At 38.9% G+C, this 18,703-nt stretch overlaps 1 protein-coding gene across 2 annotated transcripts in view; it reads left to right on the top strand.

The window, feature by feature from the left end:
* Nucleotides 1-958: 958 nt before the first annotated feature.
* The window catches only part of LOC126471465 (uncharacterized), a 100,150-nt gene continuing 82,405 nt past the window's right edge, over nucleotides 959-18,703 (top strand). For both annotated transcript variants that reach the window (XM_050099658.1, XM_050099659.1), the window contains exons 1-3: nucleotides 959-1,183; nucleotides 1,325-1,696; nucleotides 15,229-15,504. In XM_050099658.1, the coding sequence (XP_049955615.1) occupies nucleotides 1,106-1,183; nucleotides 1,325-1,696; nucleotides 15,229-15,504 (726 nt within the window). In that variant the 5' untranslated portion in view covers nucleotides 959-1,105. The remainder of the gene's footprint in view (nucleotides 1,184-1,324; nucleotides 1,697-15,228; nucleotides 15,505-18,703) is intronic.

An 18,703-nucleotide genomic window follows, 5' to 3' on the forward strand; every position in this document is an offset into this window, starting at 1 on the left:
AAATGATTCTTGTTACGCGCTTTTGCATACTAAAAACTTTTTCTCGGTTTGATGAGTTACCCCAGAATATGATGCAATATGACGTAATACAATGGAAGTAAGCAAAGTATGCAAGCTTTTTTTATATTTATGTTATCTACATCTGACATCATTCTCACTGCAAATACAGACTTGTTTAGGAGCTTCAGAAATTCTGTGGTATTCCCTGTTCAACTGAATGTATTATCGAGTTGTAATCCCAGAATTTTGACACCGTAAACCTCTTAGCTCTGCATATGGTGTAACATGACATGTTGCCAATAATAATTCTTTTACTATCGTTATGTTTGAATCTGGACCCCCACTGTTATTACATGGCATGTTAAACAGCATAAGTAATACTGTTATTGTCAGGGCATGTTTTCTATAAAAATGTACATGGATTTAGGTTATATGACGAAGAGGCAGAAAACCAGTTAACAATAATAATAATAGATATGAATCTCTGCATTCTTTCAGAGATACCTTTGTCTACTCTGAACACCTTCCAGTCTGTCAAAACTTATTCTAGAGTTTCTGCCTATTTCAATGGTTTTTTTTTTCTCCACCATAACAGCCCTGTGAGACTGCAAATTATATATTTGACACATGTCTCCAGCGCAGCGTCAGTTACATCTCCTACATAATAGAGTTTTACAATATAAGATGCTCGCCACGACGCACAAATTTCCTTTTTTATACTTTAAACATTTACCTCTAAATTCTGACATTATGTTCCAAATTTAGTAACAATTTTAATAGAAATCTTAGTATTCCTGAGATTATGCATTTTATATTTATATAACGCAATACTTTAATTAACTAATTCTTGACGAATTTTTGATTTCATAGAATGTTCTCTTCAAATAATAGTCTTCGTGGCTGTTCCCACGCCCAAACAAGTAGTAAACTAACTTGTCTTTCAAGTGGAGATCTTTGATTGTAGAAGCGATCTGAGCAGTAGTCTGCTTGAGGCGGTGAGAATGGGCTATTGAGTTTGTTTGCTGTAGGTTAACGTGATGTACGCAGATTTTATGAGTGTGACTGTTCTTTGTAAAGAGCCCTGGTTATAGGGTATGCAATAACAATGTCGCAGAAGCAAATCACTTCTGCGGCATTTGCGAAAAGGCTAATGACGCTCTTGTCGGGATCACGATTTGGAGAGGTTTGTTTGAAATTTGTGAATGAAGCTGGTACAGTGGAGTCTCTGTTTGTAACTTATTCTTTATTAAATCGTCATAGCATATAAAAACGTTGTTCTGTAGGTGATAGTTGTGTTGGTAAACAATTTAGCCGTCTGTTACAGGTGATGTGGACCCGGTGCAGTACAAGCGCTCTTGCTAGTGGTCAACTAGTCGTGTATGAGCCCGTCTCTGATTTTGTTAGACATGTTAAGAGAGCGTTGCAGTTAAAGGAACGTGTTGTACCACAATTTGAGAAAAATTACTGCTTGCTTTGCGAGACTAGTATTACCCACAGATCTCCATGGGTCAGATCGCATTTAGAAGAAAATGACAAGACGAGAAATCGTAACGATGTGCCAGGGTGTACTGCCAATTATGAATTTAAAATTTCGAGGAGTGTTAGAAATTTTACGAAGAAACTTGAGTTATTTTCCAGTGATGGCCTAGGGATTATGATTTTGAAACGCAGTATGAGTAGTGCTGTGGCACGAGCTGTGAGTATAGAATTATATTCTTAGATTTGTGTGTCAAGGTGTTATGGACATTTCAGAATTGTCACTATTTTTTATCAAACTAGAAGCAAATATGTTCGTAGCAGTCATACACTGCATCATAACTTACGTAAATATCTAACACCAGTGCAGTATTACTGTGTCCAGTTTGATTTTTCTGTTACTATTTAGTATTATTGTAGTAAATCCAGTTTTCGCAAACTGTAAATTTTCTCACGAAAAATCATGTAGGCCCTAATGCCTAAAGTATTCTCTGCATAAAGATATGGAAATGTGCACAAGAACGTAGATTAATATAATTTACTATTTTGAGGATGTAGTTACAAAGTTTATTCATATTTAGGTCATTCAGTAGAACAGTATAGGACATGCCAGACATATTACAGTAATAATATATAGGCTACATAGAGAGAAAACTTATACATAGTAGGATAGCATTAGTTAAGGATAGAGCAGGATACTACTTATGTTTTATGATTTGAATAGTTAATTTGGAAAGTTAAGATGATCAGTATCATTTTAGCTACACGGGATACCATTTGTATATAGGTGTTGTTAAAGATTTTGATTATATTTGTATTAAGTGACTTTTCTGTTGACAGAATTAGGAACTTTCAAACAATACCTACAAACGATTAAAATATATAAGAAAAACAATTCAGTTCAAGATCGTCCGTGGCAGGTTACACTCAATGTTGTTATCTGCTCCTACCCTAAAATAGGCTACTGAAAAGGTCAAAGGTTTTACAACTACTTCAGAGTAGGCTACTTTTAATGTGAACATATATTTTACATACATTTCCTATAAATATTTTGTGCTGTGTATGTATGGCTACTAATGAGCTGTAATGTTTGTTAGAATGCGTCAACACATCACTCGTCAAATGATGTTGCATGGCCCAGTAAAACGTATTGATAATTTGACAGTTTTTAATAAACTCCAAGTAACAAATAGTGCAGAAAATGTCAAAAATCTGCTTGGTTTAAGTATTTATATTTTGTCAAAATCTGACTTGGTGAAAATGTGTCGGAGCAAAAATACAGTAAAAAAACCACTAGTGATATTGGTGTTTATTACAGACATATTACTACTACTGCCTGTTTTTGAAAAGAAAGATTAAATCCTCACTGTATACTTTTGTGAGAATTAACCTGTGTTTAAAGGTTGTGCTTGACTTTGAAACACTTTTATTTTCCCCCAGTGTGAAGAAGGGTTTGTTCCTTGCTAAGTTTGTGCACTAAAAACATATGTATTGCTGTACAGTTTATACAATTGAGAGCAGATTTTTGTGTGTTTAAAAGATTTATATTGGTCATTCCATGTCAATTCAACCAATTTGAGAAAATGTTCCAGCTGATAATCTTAGGTTTGGCTGAAATTAATGCACCAATGCTACCAATTGTGGAACACTCATGTACAAAATTTTAAGTTCCCCTGCCAATTAGTTCCAGAAGTATGACTTGTGAAAGAAGGTGGCGTGACCCAGAAATTGCAACCTGCATCTGGCAATCTATCTTCAGATCCAACTTCAGGTCTTAATAACTTCGGAACTATTTTGCACAGCCCAGTGAAATTTTTACAACCCAGTAACATCCACTTAGAGAACACACTCTATGAATCAAAACACCAACAACATATTTCTGAGGGAAAATAAAAAATTCCAAAATGTGATTAAAAAAGTGTAATACGTTAAAAGGTACATATTGTAGGTGCCCTCTATGCCAAATATAATTCACTCAAAAAGGGTATAATTTTTTTGTGGTAAGCTTAGTGTGGCCTAAACACACACAGAACGCATCTTGCCCATATCAGTCGCACAAACAGAGGTACATGCACACAAAAATACAAAAATTTGAAAAATTACCTGAAAAACGTGGATTTTCGGAGTGTGGTAGCACAAAAGGGAGAAGTGATATCCAAGCCAAATTTCAAACACTGCATAAGTAGACACATAATATAATATGTGGCAAAATTTAAACTTGTTATTGCAAGGCATTTGTGTACAATAAAAGTTGACAGAGATGTATTTGGTTAAGTTTCTTTTAACACGATTTAGCAAGGAATAGTGATGATGCAGGCAGCTTGTTTCAGATAAAGCTCAAGCAATTGTTGAGAACCATTAGGCAAGAGAAAGTTAAACAATGGTAGTTATCAGGGACAGAATGAGTCATTGTTAGGCAGGAACAACAAAGGAAACAAGCAACCATTACAGGTTACTCATGTTTTTTAAGATTCTAGTTCAGACTGGTCAGTACTGTTGTGGGAAGTCAGTATGGAGGCAGAAGAGTGTACTAGTGGTGCTTTTGTTCAAACAAATTGCAGTATTGGTAGAGCAGTAGCATCTGAATGTCATAAAACAACATACGGAACAAAATGTGGCGTTCACTTTGTACTGTATGATCTGGATGAATTGGACCAAGATTTGTTGCTATGGAGATCCGAGATACACCTTGTGGGCACAAGAAGTACAGTTCCAGGAAACTTTAGTGTTTGTTATCATCATATGCAAGTGTTTCTGGATAATTATTCTTTCCTACAAAGAAGTTGTTTCGATCCATTTCGGATTCATAAGAAGACAGTGAAGTGTAGCCTCAGAGAAACTGATATAAAATCAGTATTGAAAGTGAATCAGTGCATGGGACTTATCATGAAACCATGACAAAAGTTATGTTCCAGGTGTGTTACACTGTTTAAAAAATGAAGAATATTCTGATAATTTACATGACAGTGACGAAGAGTATCAGCCACCTACAACCACAGCGAATGAGCAATTAAAATACATCAGTGACTGCTCTTGTCTCCCATGAAGACACACAAAGTTGGGAAAAGACAGGCCCAGCTATGGTAGAAGAAAACTACAAGAAGCTCTAATGGAATTAAAACACAAAATAGCTGACACACTAATGGTGGAAGAAGAAGAACTATCTGATCCAAAGGAACAGAAATCATGCCAGAAATGCTCTGATTTGGACAAAATTGTGCATGATTTGAAAGAAAAATGTGCCATATTCACACGCCAGAAAAAAGTAGCTATTCTTACCCTTGCACCTTCCAGCTGGTCTATTGACTACACTGCAAAGGAATTAAGTGTTTCTTCATGTATGGTAAAGCAAGCTAGGAAAATAGAAGCAGTCCAAGGAGTGCTTCTGCAACTTCAGCAGGCTCAGGGTGAGCAATTGAGTTCAGAAATAAAGGTACTAGTGTCGGAGTTTTATGAAAATAATGACTAGAGCTGAATAATGCCTGGAAAAAAAGACTATGTAATGGTGAAAATGGCAAATGTATGTGTACAGATGCAAAAAACTGTTGCTATGCAACGTATCAGAACTATATGTAGAATTCAAGGAAAAGTATCCCAATACCAAAGTAGGTTTATCACCTTCTTTCAATCTTTGGCCAAAATGCGTTGTGCCTGTACGTACAAGGGCACACACAATGTTTGTGTATGCGAGACCCATCAAAATGCTAAGCTGATGTTTGCTGCTATAAAGGATTCTGGTCTGGATTACAAAGGTGCAATGGAAACTGCTAGTGTGTGACATCAGTTCCTACCAGTGCATGATATACAGGCATGAAAAGTGTCCTGGTAAGGCAAATCTTGCAGAACACATGAATAACAAACTGTATGGTGAACTCCTTATAGATGACGATAAACTTGTTTGTTATAAACAATGCACACACATGGATCACGCAAGTCTTGAAGCAAAGCAAAGTACAGTGAAAGATTTTGTTGAAATGTGTTGTCAAAAAACGGACAAACCGACCACACACAGCTTTACAGCAACAGCACAATTGGCTTATCTCCAGTTTTGAGAGGATGAGTTGAAACAAGATGAAATTATAGTAATACTAGACTTTTCTGAAAATTATGCATTTTTAGTTCAAGATGCCATCCAAGGATATCATTGGGACAACAGCCAAGCAACTCTCCAGCCATTTGCGATTTACTATAGAGGTGAATCAAGTGATGTGTCTGTCATGAACCTGTGCATTTTTAGTGACTGTTTCTAATTCATGATGCCATTGCAGTTCATGCCCACATTCGCACTGTCATGGCATATGTGAAAAACAAGCTGCCTCACATACATTTTGCAAAATACTTCAGTGATGGGGCAGCTAGTCAGTACAAAAACTGTAAAAATCTCAAAAATTTATGCATGCATTACCATGATTTTCAGATTCATGCAGAATGGAATTTTTTCACAAGAAGTCATGGTAGAAATGTATGTGATGGTATTGGTGCTACCATTAAGCGCATGGCATCACGAGCTAGTCCGCAGCACCCTACAGAAGGTCACATTCTAACACCTCTTCAATTATTTACCGGGGTACAGAAAAATATCTCTGGCATACAATCATTCTATGTTTCGAAAGATGAGGTGAAATCAGTCGAAGAGTAGCTAAAAAAGCAGACTAGAACACATTAAAACTGTTGTAGGCACAAGGAGCCATCATCACTTCTCTCCAGTGGACTCTGACAATGTGCAGATGAGCAGACTGTCCGGTTATAACTATAGGTTCATGCACAACATGTCTTCAGTGTGTCTGACTCAGGATTCGGAAGCAAAAGCAGCAATATACAGCCAGTTTGCTATGTTATTGCTGTTTATGATGACAAATGGTACTTAGGATGTGTTGCAGAGTGCTGTGAAGCAGAAGGTGATGCATTTGTGAACTTCATGGCACCAGCTGGACCAGCAAGATCATTTCATTGACCACGTTTGGCAGACAGGTGTTGGATTCCTTTTGAACATAACCTTATGACAGTTCCAGTTCCTACCACAGTGTTAGGAAGACAGTACAATTTGCCACTCAATGTACAGAGTACAGTAGCTAAAGTGTGGGAGAACTTCTGTTTGAAGCACAATCGACTGGTTTTTAGCAGCTGAGGTGCAGTAAACATTAATGATAGGTTGTGTTAATCTGTCTATATGTTGTTGCTTGCCGGCCGCGGTGATCTAGCGGTTGTAGGCGCTCAGTCCGGAACCGTGCGACTGCTACGGTCGCAGGTTTGAATCCTGCCTCGGGCATGGATGTGTGTGATGTCCTTAGGTTAGTTAGGTTTAAGTAGTTCTAAGTTCTAGGGGACTGATGACCACAGATGTTAAATCCAATAGTGCTCGGAGCCATTTGTTGTTGCTTAGTTAGTAAACAATTGTGGGAGAGGATAAGAAGAGGCAGAACAGTTTACGATATGTTTTTACAAAATTGTGTTGTGGAACAATGGCCACATCACCAAATACATCTGTCAACTTCCATTGTACACAAATGTCTTTCAATAACATGCTGAAATTTTGAGATATATATCATTATGGTCTACTTATGCAGTGTGTGAAATTTGGCTTGCATACCACTTGTCCCTTTTGTGCTACCACACTTAGAAAATACATGTTTTTTCCAGAAATTTTTCAAGTTTTTGTATTTTCGTGTCCATGTAACTCAGTTTTTGCAACTGATATGGGCATGATGAGTTCTGTGTGTGTTTAGGCCACATTAAGCTTCCCACAAAGTTTTTTTACGCTTTTTGAGTGAGTTATATTTGGCATAGAGGGCACCTACAATATGTCCCTTTTAACGTATTACATTTTTTAATCACATTTTGGAATTTTTTATTTTCCCACAGAAATATGTTGTTGGTGTTTTGATTCATGGAGTGTGTTCTCTAAATGGATGTTACTGGGTTGTAAAAATGTCACTAGACTGTGTGGAATAATTCCAAAGTTATTAAGACCTGAAGTTGGATCTGAAGATAGATTGCCAGATGCGGGTTGCAATTTATGGGTCACACCACCTTCTTTCACAAGTCATAATCCTGGAACGAACTGGCAGGGGAAACTAATACTTTGTACACAAGTGTTCCACACATGATAGAATTAGTGTACTGAATTTCATTCCAATCTGAGACTATGAGCTGGAGCTCCAGGTTGATCTGACATGGAATGAGCCATATAGCTACAGTGTCCTTTCAGACAAGTCACTACAAAACCACAGATTCATTGGAAATATGCCAACAAATTGTTAGCCACTTGCTACACTGAATTAAATAAGGGTGGTTGAATCACTTAAAATTGTCTGTACCAGAAGTTCTGATTCCACCCTTCCGCTGTGACCCATGACATCGCTAGAAGGCGCACACTACTATTCCAAGCATATACAATATGTCAATAATAATCTGAATAAATTTATATGTGATAAAGATAAAAAAATATGAAATATGTAACTCCAGGATTAAAATGAAACTAAGGGGTCCCCACGGGAAGTAGAGGGTTTGGTGTGTGGGGGAGTGCTAAGTGTAAGACAGTACAAGTAATGGGACCATGTGAAAACAATTGTAATCCACAAAATAAAGCACAAAAAATCCTCAACATTCCACACAACGTTACAAAGACAAAAACCATGGGAATCATATATTTCATTCACCTGTATAGCTCAAATGAGGCCAACCAAAAAACCCCACACCCAACTCAATAACCTCGTACCTAAATGTGACTTGATCTCAATGAGGCTGTACCGATATTCACTATACGTTCAGAAATGAATACCAGAAAACACTACCAAGCAGTTGTGACTATTGCTCATTTTCATTTGTAGGGCTTAGAAGAGCCAGTAAACTTCATAGCAAAATTGCTCTGAATTGCAATTTAACTACACCATTTCAGTGACTTTACTGGTCTGACACTGATATGGTTTTATGTATACAGACTGAAACAGCGTATGAAAATTTGTACCAATGCCGAGAATTGAACCCAGGCCTCTTGCTTATTATGCAGGTGCTTTAATCACTAAGACACATTGGCACAGTGGTTGTTATATAACCTTAATTTATGTCAGACTGCTTAAAAACCACTAGAAAAAAGTAAATATTCTAATTATACAGTTATAAATATAGGCCTAATCCAAAAAATACTGTAGATAGTAATAAAGTATATACAGAAGTGAACTTGTGTGTGTGTGTGTGTGTGTGTGTGTGTGTGTGTGTGTGTGTGTGTGTGTGTGTGTGTGTAATATTATAGGTGGTTGATGTGTGCCTAATTGCTTCATTTCTAGCTTCTCTTCAATATCGAATAAATTAAAGAGCATTTTTAGCAAACTATCTACTTCACTGTAGGAAAGGGGGTATGTGTGAGCTGGTCTGTCCAGCAACCTCACCCAAGATGGCCTACACTATGCTATGGGAGGACAAAGTAGAGAAAGGGGAACTGCATGGTCACATCAGTGTGACTGTAGTTCTATGAGTTGAGGGTATAGAGGGAGTATGGGCCCCTGGCACTGGTCGAATGGCCCGGCTAGCGGGAGCTCAGGATTATGTCATGTCTCTGTAACGGAGCGGTGGAAACTGGTCCTGATTACCTCTGGTCTGTCACTCATACTACATCAAAGTCATGATGTACTCGCGGGCTGTTTTATAACCCTAGGTAAAGACTCCAAATCAAATTATATCGCAAAATTTCTGGAGGGGCAGGTCCCCTGTGGCGCTTAGGCCAGTATTACACTATCAAATTTCTTTGTCAAAGATTTGGTCAACGATGTGATCAAATATTCCATCAAATATATTTGACAAAGATCTTTGACGTAGCGCTAGAAGGAGTATTACACTGTCATCAAATTTTTCGTCAAAGTTCAAGATGGCTGACAACAACTTGTTATTAACCGCAGCAGTTGCACGTACCCCAGTTGCATTGTGTGCACATGCGGAAAAGAAGTGGGGGAAAAAATGGAACCATACATACGAGGTTGAGAGTCTTAAATTCGTGGGATTACAACTTGATAATAAATTCAGTTGGGAGGAGCACACCACAGAACTGCAGAAACGCCTTAACAGATCTGTATGTGCAATTCAAGTGTTAGCAGACATAGGCAACATAATAATGAAAAGGCTTGCATACTTTCATTCCATAATGTTGTATGGTATAATATTTTGGGGTAAATCTTCAAGTCAAACAAAAGTTTTCAGAGTCCAAAAGCGTGTAATACGTATTATTTGTGGAGTAAATTCACGGACGTCCTGCTGAAACCTCTTCAAAGACCTGGGTATACTGCCTCTCAGTATATTTACTCCGTAATGAAATTTGTTGTAAATAATATATTTCTTTTTCCAACAAACAACTCAGTTCATACATACAATACCAGGAACAAAAATGATCTGCACAAGGACTTAAACGCACTTACTTTAGTTCAAAAAGGGTTCCACTACTCAGGAACACTCATCTTCAATAATTTGCCAGCAAACATAAAAAATTTAGTTACAAATAAAGATCAGTTTAAACGGAGCCTGAAAGTCCTACTAGTGGCCAACTCCTTTTACTCCATTGACGAAATTTTTAATAGAAACAAATGATGTATTGTATTTATTCATACTATTAGTATTGTTATTTCAGCTTAAAAAAATTGACATGTTCCACATCCACGAGGATCTCCTCAGCACGGATCTATGGAACGAAAAACTAATCCAATCTGGGTGAAGCCGTGGGTTTTACGACGACACAATAAAAGCATTCAACAAAACTTGTTACGTGAGCTTACAGTGGAAGACGTCAAGTCGTACATCAATTACTTAAGAATGGATGAGCATACATTTCCATATGTGCTCAGTGAAGTGTAGCCTCATATCACAAAGGCACAATATTCACTTAAGAACTGCTACATCTTCAGAAGACAGGCTCACTGTTAACACTCAGATTCCTTGCTGCAGGAGAGGGTAGGGTTAGGTTAGGTTAGGTTAGGTTAGGTCAGGTCTCGTCTCCAATCTCCTTAATCTATTTTTGTATTCAGGGTGCCTCACATTGTAAAGCGCCTCATCAGTTTCATACATCTCTATTAATTTTGTAGTTGTCAGCACACACCAACTGTATTTACCGGCATGTTTATAAAAACACTACAGATGACAAAATGCTGCAGCGATGCTAGCACTCCATGTGGTAACATGTCACATTGCAGTGAACAGAAGACAAGCGATTTCTTTGATCAAATCTACAGCGAGGCCCTAGATTTGATCAAATATTGGACGACATTTGACAAAGTTCCTATTACACCATCAAATATCTTTGACAAAGATTTTGGACAAAGATATTTGACAAAGAAATTTGATAGTGTAATACCGGCCTTAGGAACTGGGTCTTCCTGCTACCAAGATAACGTATAAAACTTGCACCATGACCAATTACAATATGCACAAACAACTATAAATGTAAACACATGTACAGTACATACTGCGATAAAAAATGAATAAATAAGAAAAATACACAAACTTAAACCAGCACCATCTAAAACTAGCCCCCCCCCCCCCCCCACACACACACACACACCTAAAAAATCAAATAAATATCCTCAAAACCACCCATATCTCCCAAACCCCCCACAACGAACCAGCCCCACCCAAAACCTACCCCATCCTCCACTAACCACACGAGCATTTTTGGGCCCCTTTTTGATTAAAAGCTGACCTGGCTGTCCCATATTTACCGTCCAAAGACTACCTGCATGCAGAAACTTAATGCTCTCTGCTACCTTGCTAACACATCTTTGGTGCAGATTGTGCTACTCTTATCCATATTTACTGGGGTGTGGTATTGTTTCATCTGGACTATGATTGCCAGATATATGGCTTGGCAGCTCCTTCAGTTTTAAAACAGTTAGACCCAGTCAACTATCATGGCATGTCTGGCCCTCCGGTGCCTTTCAGACTAGTCTTGTAGTAGACAGTCTCCTTGTTGAAGTGGGTATCTTCCCTCTCCAGATTCGACAGTACCAGCTCTTGGTCTCCTATGCAATTCCCATTCAAAAATTTCCTTACCATCTCACGTATCCTATTCTCTTTACATGTGAGGGGTGTCATCATCCTGATTCAGTTGGGATATCCCTTGCTTCCCTCTGCTGAGACCTCTATCTCCCCTCCCTGAACTGTGCTCCCAATGTTTTCTTGTGCACACGTGTGCCCCCCCCCCCCCCCCTCCCTCCTATAGGTACGTCCTTCCAGCCACTGCAGTGGCTTGAAGTGACTCAGCCTGGTCTAAAATAAAATGGTGTGTGCTGATAAATGGATTCCTTTTGTTGCACATTTTAGTTGACTTATCATTTGACAGGGGCAGCTGCCAGATTACCACCTGGTCTGTTCTCTATACCTTGAGTGAGTGTGTACATTTTACACTATTATTTATTGTTTTAACTCTCTTCTGATTAAGGAAATATATTTTAATGAATGTTCTTTGGTGTTTGGTTTATTTGATGAGTGGTCTGCCAGCTATAGTATCTTGATCTATGTTATTTCATCCCTGCTGGATCTTGGAAACTCTGCAGCCATCAGTGATTGTTATTGAATAATACAGCCAACCACAAATACTTTTAAATTGCTTCTATTTCTGAGCCATAACTGGTTTTGGGCATTCATGCCCATCTTCGGATGGCTAACATTAATGTAACTGGAAATGTTCGTCAACTGAAGATGGGTATGAATGCCTGAAACTGGTTATGGTTCTGAAGTAAAAGCATTTTAAAAGTATTTGTGACTGGCTGCATTACTCACTGGCCATCTCGATCTATTATTTTAGACTAACTTTGTTTTATTTTACGTTTTAAAAAAGAGACTGATAAACTAATTTAAATTTTTGATGAATGAAAAGTGCTATGTGAGATGAAGGCCTTGTAAGCCGAAAACCGATTAACACAATAAATCAGTACTGCAGAACAAAAGCAAACTAGTACTTTTAGTGTATTTTGATATTGTTCTACCAGGAAGCAACAGAATATTCAGTTGACATTAATTTTTTTGGTTGAATTCAAAAGTAGGGTAGAATGTAAATGGGTGAGAGAAAATTATCCAAGTTTATTCTGTCTTCGAAGTCTTAAGTTTTAGAACTTGTAGCTGCCTGTGCCTCTGATTATTTTAACAAGGCCACTGATAATTGACATTTATTTTAGTAGCAGTCTTTATCTATAATCCTTATTTTGCCAGCAAAAGGAAAGCTGTAGAAGTATTCATTACTCCATTGGACTTTTGTTGTTAAGAGGCTTGTAAGGGTGCTGTTTGCGATACTTGGACCAGCGATTGCCACAGCTGCTCACTTCTAAAATGTTCTAGACAGTTGTACTTTGCATGAACTGCAGCTTTTTCTGGATGTCATCAACAAAAGGTTCTGGACTTTCTATGGAGGAAGAGTCCCCGATGGGACCTTGTCCAGGGCAGAAATGTCATCTGTACGTGTGCAGTGGTAATTAATGGGCAGAAATGATTTCAGTGAATTATTCTTAAGTGTTGAAGACTGTGACAGGATACATAGTAATTTTTGAGAATATTGATTGCATCGTTATGGTGGCTTTAAGGGGGACATTCAGTAAGTAATTCAATACTTTTTTTTCCTAAAAGAAAGTTAGTTTCATTCAGAATTCCAATGCATCATGTTATTCCCCATTCTTCTGGTTACAAAATTTTTATGTTATCTTCATTCAGTGCAACGGACTTGCACCACCATACTGATAGGGCCTTTGTGCCGTATGGTACCACTCTACTGCCCGATGTGTCTGAGCCATCGTCTTGCTGCATCAATAACCTCCCCATCAAGTATTGCTTCCCATGCAGTGCTTCCTCCATTGGGCCAGACAGATGGAAGTCAGAAAGTGTGAGATCCAGGCTGTAGGGTTGATGAGGAAGACTAATCCAATGAAATTTTGTGAACAGCTCTTCATTGTGCAGACTTGAGTGAGGCCTTGCAGTGTCATGGTGAAGGAGAAGATTACATTTTTCTGGTGATGAACATGTTGAATTAGTTTCTTCAATTTCCTGACTTTAGCACTATAAACTCCAGAGTTGATTATTGCACCATGAGGGAGGACATCAAACAGAATAACCCCTTCAGAGTCCCGGAAGACTGTTGCCATGACCTTACTGGCTAAGAGTATGGCTTTGAGCTTTTTCTTCGGAAGGGAGGTGGTGTGGCGGGGCACCACCCTGTGAATTGCAGTTTTGTTTCAGGTGCGAAGTGATGAACCCACGTTTCATTGCCTGTAATGATGTTCAACAAAAAAATTGTCAGCCTTGTAACGATCAAGCAATTCCATGCTGATGGTCCTTTGTTACTCTTTATGGTCTGTTAGGTGGCAAGGAACCCAGCGGGCGCACACCTTTGAGTACCCCAAATGGCGGACGAATGTGTCAGCATTACCAGCAGAGACTTCCAGTTGTGCATTGAGGTGTTTGATTCACCTCAAATGTGTGTGTCCACATGTTCCAACATTGCTGAGGTCACAACTGTGTGCAGCCGTCTGGCATGTGGGAGATCAGACGGATTTGTGTGATCTGGTTGCAATGATGATCCATACCTTGCCCAATGGCACACCATGCTTTTGTTCACTGCCAGGTCTCTGTAGACATTCTGCAAGCACTGATGAATATCTGCTTGGAACCATTTTCATCAGAACTTCATGAAACTATAGGGACTGAAGTGGAAATTTTCCACAATGTCCCACAACAAATTCCACATTTTTTCAACCGAAATTGGCTGAGAAAAAATGTGTTGCATTACTTATTGAAACTCCTTGTATTACTCTCAAGAATTTTTACAGCATAGTGAACATTTTATGAATTGCTCTAAGTGGCTGTTATATAAATGTGAAGTATGTTACCTTCTCTTACATCAGCCAGTGAGACATAAACCTCCCTCCTTCTGACTCCCTTTCCTATTACGAAGCAGAAATCATGTTAATTGTCCATATTACATAACCTATTTCATGTAAATTTTGTGAGGGCTTTCCTTACAAATTGTTTTAATTTAAATTACATTAAACAACTACTTTCAATATAATGCAAGCTCCTGAACAGACACGATTAAAAATGCCATTTTATCGTTCTGAAGATACATTGGTAGATGCCTTCAGAGGCGCATATTCATGACCACCAGCAGAAATGAAAAAAGGGGGTTAGGGGGGGGGACGTTTATGATCAGAACAGTTGGCCAAAGTGATAATTAATCTGGTTAACTGAATATACTTTCATTCTTTGATGTTATACTTTGTTTTCCACATGTCTGCAAGAATAAATGGTTCTTAGTTGATAAACTGCATGCTTTTAACCTGAAGTTAAAGCTTCTCTGCTGTTAAACTCATATTTTCAGAAGGTGTACCAAATATGTATTTAACTGTGATTGCTACTATGGTGAGTAGAATTTAGGTGTTATTGTTTCGTAATGAGGAATCCAGTTTTTATCTGGTTCAGCAATTGTGTGTTTTTCCTCCACATGAATTGCCCAATTCATTCTAGTCAAAGGCTGAAATGGAATAATCAAATAAAGATTATTTCTTATGTATTCGATATTAATAGATGGGCAGTATTTGCTTGCTGCTAGCTTAATATTTAGAAACATTATTTATTTTAGTTTGGTGATTATTGCATTTATTTACCTATTTATTTTGTTTTCATGATGACTCGAAGATTCAGATAATATAAAACTCCATAAACTGTAAATTTCATTAAAATTTGATGTTACATACTGCCTTGTTACCCATTTATGATCTTTTTCAGCCGCTAGCAACAGAAGTTACTTGTTCATCAGTATTGAGTGTGGTTGAGCCACAAACACCTAATGAAGAAAGTGGGAATTTTTCATACAAGAATAATGGTGAAAAACTTGAAAATGAATTAGTAATGTTACAAAATGAGAATTATGCTCATGCTACCTTAATTCCTGAACGCATTCTAAGATCTGTTGACCAACCTACCACAGACTCAGGAAAGCCAACAAATGAGAAACCTACAAAAGAGCAGCAGCAGCATGTTTATGAGACACTGAAAAATACAGTAAGCACTAGTGTAACTATGTAAAACATTTATTTCATCATACTGAAGTATTATTTTTGTGTGTTGGTTTAACATTGTGAGTATTGACTTTTTCCATATTTCATTGCAATCTCCCTGCCAACAGCAGGTATATAAAAATTTCGCAGGTGGTTAGTGGCTCTTGCATGAATTTCTGAATCATATTATCTACCTGTGCGTAAACTATTCTTCCATTGTTCCTTCTTTCTCCATTCTACTGCTGTACTATTACTATTATCCTGGAGCACTTTTCTATTGGACTGTTTCTTGCATAGTTTTTCTTCCACTTCCTATCTTATGCAGTGCAGCCAAGGAGCCAGCCATGTGTCCTGCTTTCGCCCCCCCCCCCCCCCCCCCCCCAAAACATATGTAATTGGCATATACAATTAAAAATCGTAGTCCTCTCCAGTACACTGTAAAAAATCTGTGTAAGTGAAGAAAATTAAATGTGCTATACAATGTTTATTCAATAATTAGTGGTTATGAATTTCGTCAGTTCTTAAAAAATCATGCATGTGTAACAGCGAGTAAAAAACTTGTCAAAAAATGGAAGTTGGTATCTGGATACAAGGTAATCAAGCTATTGTCTGACCTGTTACAGTCACAAATTACAAATCAAATGTTTTTAAGAGATATTTCCTTTGTACTCACCCAGAAAAATGCAAAGATTGATAAACTTTGTGAGTTAAATTGAAAACTCTGAAGTATGGTGAAAGGTGTTTGAATATAACATCTTGGGTATGTGTTTCCTTCTCGTGATGATAGAAACGGAAGTGAAAAAATGAATTTACTTCACCAATTGACGTTAAAAACTATTAAGTCATCTCAGTGAATTCCTGTATACTATGTAACATGTAAATTCAAAAGAACACTTAGGTGCTGCAGTTTTACTTCATGGGGCTATGAATTTATCGTGTAGAAATGCCAAAAACTTGAAATCAGAGAACATAAAATTGAAGTACCAGTGTACTGTACTGACTGTCAGTCAGGCTCCAGCTATCAGCTGTGATGAGAGTACGTCTGGAGTGCAGCAAGTTAAGTGTTTATCCTTTGCTGTGTTTTCCATGTAATATATTTATTAAATTTCATGCATGTTTCTCTGTCCAAGAGTGTTAATCTCGCATTTTTGTAAGTAAATTCATGCAGTTGTTAGTGCAATTGTTGCTCACAGAACAGCCAGCTACATAGCTCTTTAATGCATCACCGTCCTTTGGTGACACATCAGGAGGATAACAAGTCACATATCTAGGATTGTATCCTTTTATGGTTAACTTCTTCAGTTAGTCTTAATAGGCTGGATAGGATGTGCACATGCTGTCTGCAGATGCAGGAGGAGCTGTCTGCAGTTCACAAACAGCTAAACATGCTGTTGGCTACAGTCAGTCACCTTCAGGCTGCTACCTCAGGGTGTAGGAGGGGCTGAGAATCGGGCACATCGCAAGGGACACCTGAGGTGTCACTTGTTTTATCCATGGGCTCTGCTTCCGAGGTGCCTCATGTGCAGTGGATCCGCCCTCGCAGCAGGGCGAGTGGTGAGTGGTAATGCATTCGCGTCACTCGAGGCAGAGGGCCAATGTGGAGACTAACCGCCTGGCCTCCCATTCACCCTGTGAATGCACAGGTGGTTGCTCCTTCAACAGGCTCTGAACAGGTACATAGGGAGAGGGGTTTACTGGTTATTGGTAGCTCCAGTGTCAGGTGCATTATGGAGCACCTTAGGCAGATAGTGTTCAGGGCTAGGAAGAAAGCAAATGTGCACTCGGTACGTCGAGATGTGGAGGCGGTCTTGTCTGTGGTTATTGAGCATGCAGAGGGCAGTTGTCTGCATGTTGTGGCTCACGTCAGCACCAACAATGCTTGTCACATGGGTTCTGGGTGGTCCTCAATTTGTACAGGCAGCTGGCCACACACACGGGGTGCAAGCAGAGATCACAATTTGCTGCATCATTCCCAGTGTTGATCGGGGTCCTTTGGTTTAGAGCCAAGTGGAGGGTCTTAGCTAAATGCTTCATTGGCTGTGTGACAGTCTTGCCTGCAGATTTCTAGACCTGTGTTACCATGTGTGGACTTGTAGGACTCCCCTTGATAGGTCAGGGGTGCACTACACAAAGGAAGCAGCTACTCAGGTAGCAGAGTACTTGTACAGTGCACACGAGGGTTTCGTAGGCTAGGTGAGGTGCTCTAATGAACACTCACCAGTTGGTTCACAGCAAAGGAAGTCAAATGGTGTAACTCTTCAGGCTTTCCCGGCAAGATCTTGACATTTGGAATAATTGGGTCTACTGCCAGATGTTAGTGTCGCTCTGGCACAATATTTCGGCCACGTAACTCGTTGCCTTCTTCAGATGCTACCTGAGACTGCTGTATTGGAGGATCTTGCCCAGTGCGAAGACAGGAACTACATCCCCCTCTCGGCATCTCAGAAGAAAACTGCGAGAACTCAGCATCCTCAGGCGAACACAGGAACTACATCCCCCTCTCGGCATCTGGACAAGATCCTCCAGTACGGCAGTCTCGGGTAGCACGTGAAGAAGGCAACGAGTTACGTGGCCGAAACATTGTGCCACAGCGACACAAACATCTGGCAGTAGACCTGATTATTCACATGTCAAGTCAAATGGTGTTCAGAATAAAGACGTTTTGTCACAATTTTATCAGTAAACTGTCAAAGTATTTGTAATAAAGTTCCCGAATTTACTGCCCTCCGGGGAAGTTCTTTGTGCTCAAATTATTCTTGGGACTGAGAGCTGACTGAAGCCCAAAGTGGAAAGCTCTGAGATATTTAGCGAGTCATGGAACATGTATTGGAAAGACAGATTTAGAGGCCATAGGAGGAGTGTTCATTGCAATTGACAAAAAATATTGTCTGTATTGAGGTCGAAGTTGATTGTGACAGTGAAGTCATCTGGTCATGTATAATAGGTGTAGGTGAAACTAAGTGAATTGTTGGCTGTTTTTACACACTTTTACTGGCCACCCAATTTGCTGTGACAGCTCTGGAGTCATTCTAGGAAAGTCTACAATCAGTAGCTCGTAAATACCAAGATCATAGACTACTAGTTGGAGGCGACTTTAGCCTGTCGAGTATAGACTTGAATGTCTATGGATTCATTTCTGGGGTGTACAGGCAGCCATGCAAAATACTTTTGAACACACTTTCAGAAAATTGTATTGAACAGCT

Source organism: Schistocerca serialis, chromosome 3 (assembly GCF_023864345.2).
Source record: "Schistocerca serialis cubense isolate TAMUIC-IGC-003099 chromosome 3, iqSchSeri2.2, whole genome shotgun sequence".
In the NCBI taxonomy this organism is placed as follows: Eukaryota; Metazoa; Arthropoda; class Insecta; order Orthoptera; family Acrididae; genus Schistocerca; species Schistocerca serialis.